The 2,657-nt window shown below is 64.6% G+C and overlaps 1 protein-coding gene across 1 annotated transcript; it reads right to left on the bottom strand.

Moving 5' to 3' along the window:
• Positions 1–1,492: 1,492 nt before the first annotated feature.
• On the bottom strand, positions 1,493–2,242 carry EMIHUDRAFT_253308 (hypothetical protein; the record flags this gene model as incomplete). Its single annotated transcript, XM_005784974.1, has 1 exon — positions 1,493–2,242. The coding sequence occupies one exon, from the start codon at positions 2,240–2,242 to the stop codon at positions 1,493–1,495; it is 750 nt and encodes a 249-aa protein (XP_005785031.1).
• Between the last annotated feature and the right edge of the window lie 415 nt (positions 2,243–2,657).

Raw genomic sequence — 2,657 nt, 5'->3', positions numbered from 1 at the left:
TCGGAGAGTCATCACCCGAGGAGGTGTCCTCGGGGGAGCCGTCGGTGGGTGGCGCGTCCTTGGTAGAGGAGCGGTTCGCGCGCAAAGACTCGAGCAGGCCAGAGGGGAAGCGGGGGGCGTAAGTGTATTGGCGGTCTAGGCCTAGGGCCTTGAGACGCGCGCGATCGTAATGCGAGGACCTCCGGTAGAACCCACGGGGGCCGGTGGGCCGGTGGGCATACATGGGGTCATGATCGCGGTACAGAGGGTAGCCAGATATCTCGAGGTGGGAGATGACGCCAAATTGCTGACGCACGTGATCTCTGAAGCGCCATTGCTGCTCCGCCTTGGCCAGAGCCCGCTTCCGTTGCCCCCTCTGCCGAGCACTCGTGGGCATTGTTGTGTGCGTGCTCTGTGGGTAAGGCTCGGGAAGTGAGAGGGCGTCGGCAATGAGCGTGTACGGAGCGCCACAAAAGGCGGGCGTCCCCGGCGTCCTCGGCGTATACCAGCGCAAGCAGTAGACCCAAGAGATCCTGCTGATCAGCGGCTCGAGGTAGAGGTGGGAGGTGGTAATGGCTGATGGGCCACTATGAGCGTTGAGGGCGCCGGACAATCGTGCGGCGGCGAGGGCGTCGGCGAGAGTGCTCGCGGGGAGAATGCAGCTGCGGACCAGCCAGCCTCGAACGGAAGCTTGGATGGCGGAGGCAGGTAGGTAATGTGGGTGGTCGCGGGCGGCAACGAGGGCAGCAGCGGCGGTGGTGGCGGCGGCCGCGGATCGGCGTGTGATCCAGCCGCGGACACAGGCTTGGATAGTGGTAGGTGCAATATGTAAGTTGTGGTCGACGGCCGCTCGACATGCCTTGATGGTGGAAGCGGGCGGGCGGTGCGAGCGGCGGCAGGCGGCGGCGGCGGTGGCAGCGTCGAGGGCGGCAGCGGCTGGGCGGCTAGTGAGCCAGCCGAGATACTGCATCTTCCAGCGCAGATTGCCCGAGCGCCAATGGAGCACGAGCCGAGTCTCACGGCCCCTCGCCAAAGCTTGGATGTAAGTGGCGCAGCGGTGGCGGCGGAACTCCCCGAAGGAGCGGCGGATCAGGAGGAGGAGGATGGTGGTGGCGACGGTGGCGCCGGCGGTGGCGGGGGCGATGATGGCAGCCGCAAAGGCGGCAGCGAGGAGGATGACGGCGGTGAGGGCGGCGGCAGCAAGGGCGGTGGTGGCGATGGCGCAAGCGGTGACAGTGGTGGCCGATTGGTTGGCGAAGTGTGTGTGTGTGTGTGTGTGTGTGTGTGTGTGTGTGTGTGTGTGTGTGTCTGTGTCTCGGGTTTACTAATCGAGATAAGTGATATTGATATCCCACGGACGAGAAGTTGCCGAGAAGTCCCCGCAATAGGAAAAAGAAAAAATAATGAGGCAGACCACCACGCCATCAGGGAGACTACGCGCAGGGCGCCGACGGCCGCACGACCCCCCAAAGGCGTTCCGCGCGCCCGACATGCGCCAGCCGGCCCTAGCGCGTCATCTCCTGCGCGCGAGCACGTAGATCTCGCCGCCCGGCCCCCTCGCGACACGCAGCCCTTCGTCCAGGTACGTCGTCTCCAGGTAGACTGCGCTGCTCGTCAGGCTCTCGAGCGCGTCAACGGCCGCCGAAGGCAGAGCCGCCTCCAGCCTCACTCCGTCTGGCAAGCCCCACGGCACAAAGGGAAGCCACGGCCGCACGCGAAGCTTCGAAAAGACCAGGCTGACGCGGCGTCCGCTAAGGCGACGGCAGGTGGCGCCGACGCAGTACTCGGTCGCGGCGCGAGGCAGCTGAAGCGAGGCGGCCGCCGCGAGCGACGAGAGCGGCGGCAGCAGCTCGACGATGTTCTCGGCCTGCAGCTCGCCCGCAGAGGCGCCGGCGCGGACGTTTTGCGAGATGCGTCCAACCTCGAGGGGCGAGAGACCGAGGCTGAGGACGTCGAACGCGTCGGTGAACTCGAGGTCCCACTCGCCCAACAGCAGCGGCGAGTCGACCGGCTCCGGCTCAGGATTGGCAGCCTCGACCGCCTCCACCTTTTGGCGGAGCTCCTCGAGTGCGCCGTCGACGCGAAAGCCGCGCTCCGCTCGCGCCGCGCTGAGACGTAGGTCCGCCACCAGCGCAGCGGATTTGCCATCGTCCACCTCCGCGTCGGTGGCCGTGTCGGAAGGCGCGCAGCAGAGAATGGAGCTGCGCCGTGCTGCGGTTACGGGCAGCTGGAGGCCAGCGGCGGCCGCGGCGAGGATCAGCATCGGTACGACAACCAGCCGGCTGTGTAGCTCGTGAGCGCTGTCAGAGCGGTGTTTCGACACCGATCGAGCCGAGAGCAAATATGTGCGATCTAGCCTTGAGTCGTCTGATGTGTATAGGTGTGTACAAGAAACTATTTCTGAACGCCTAGACGCCATTCCTTGAGGCTTGGTTATGTGAGTGGGGTGGACCCACAGATCATGCAGGAGCAATAGGGAAGAAATCCGCAGGTACGTTTTGGAGCTATGAAGGGTTAAAGTTGGAGTTCCGAGCAGCTCCTCGGGGCCGGTCGGGGAGGCACTCTCGGGGAGGCTTCTAGCGCGCCAATCACTCAGCTAGCAGCTCCTAGAAGGCCGAGGTGTAACTCATATGATTTCAGATATATATGAGTTACTTCACTTTGGCTTAAACCGGCTG

The sequence above is a fragment of the Emiliania huxleyi genome (assembly GCF_000372725.1).
Source record: "Emiliania huxleyi CCMP1516 chromosome Unknown EMIHUscaffold_1653, whole genome shotgun sequence".
In the NCBI taxonomy this organism is placed as follows: domain Eukaryota; phylum Haptophyta; order Isochrysidales; family Noelaerhabdaceae; genus Emiliania; species Emiliania huxleyi.
The sequence above is the reverse complement of the archived record's forward strand: the minus strand, read 5'-3'. Positions and strand labels throughout refer to the sequence as shown.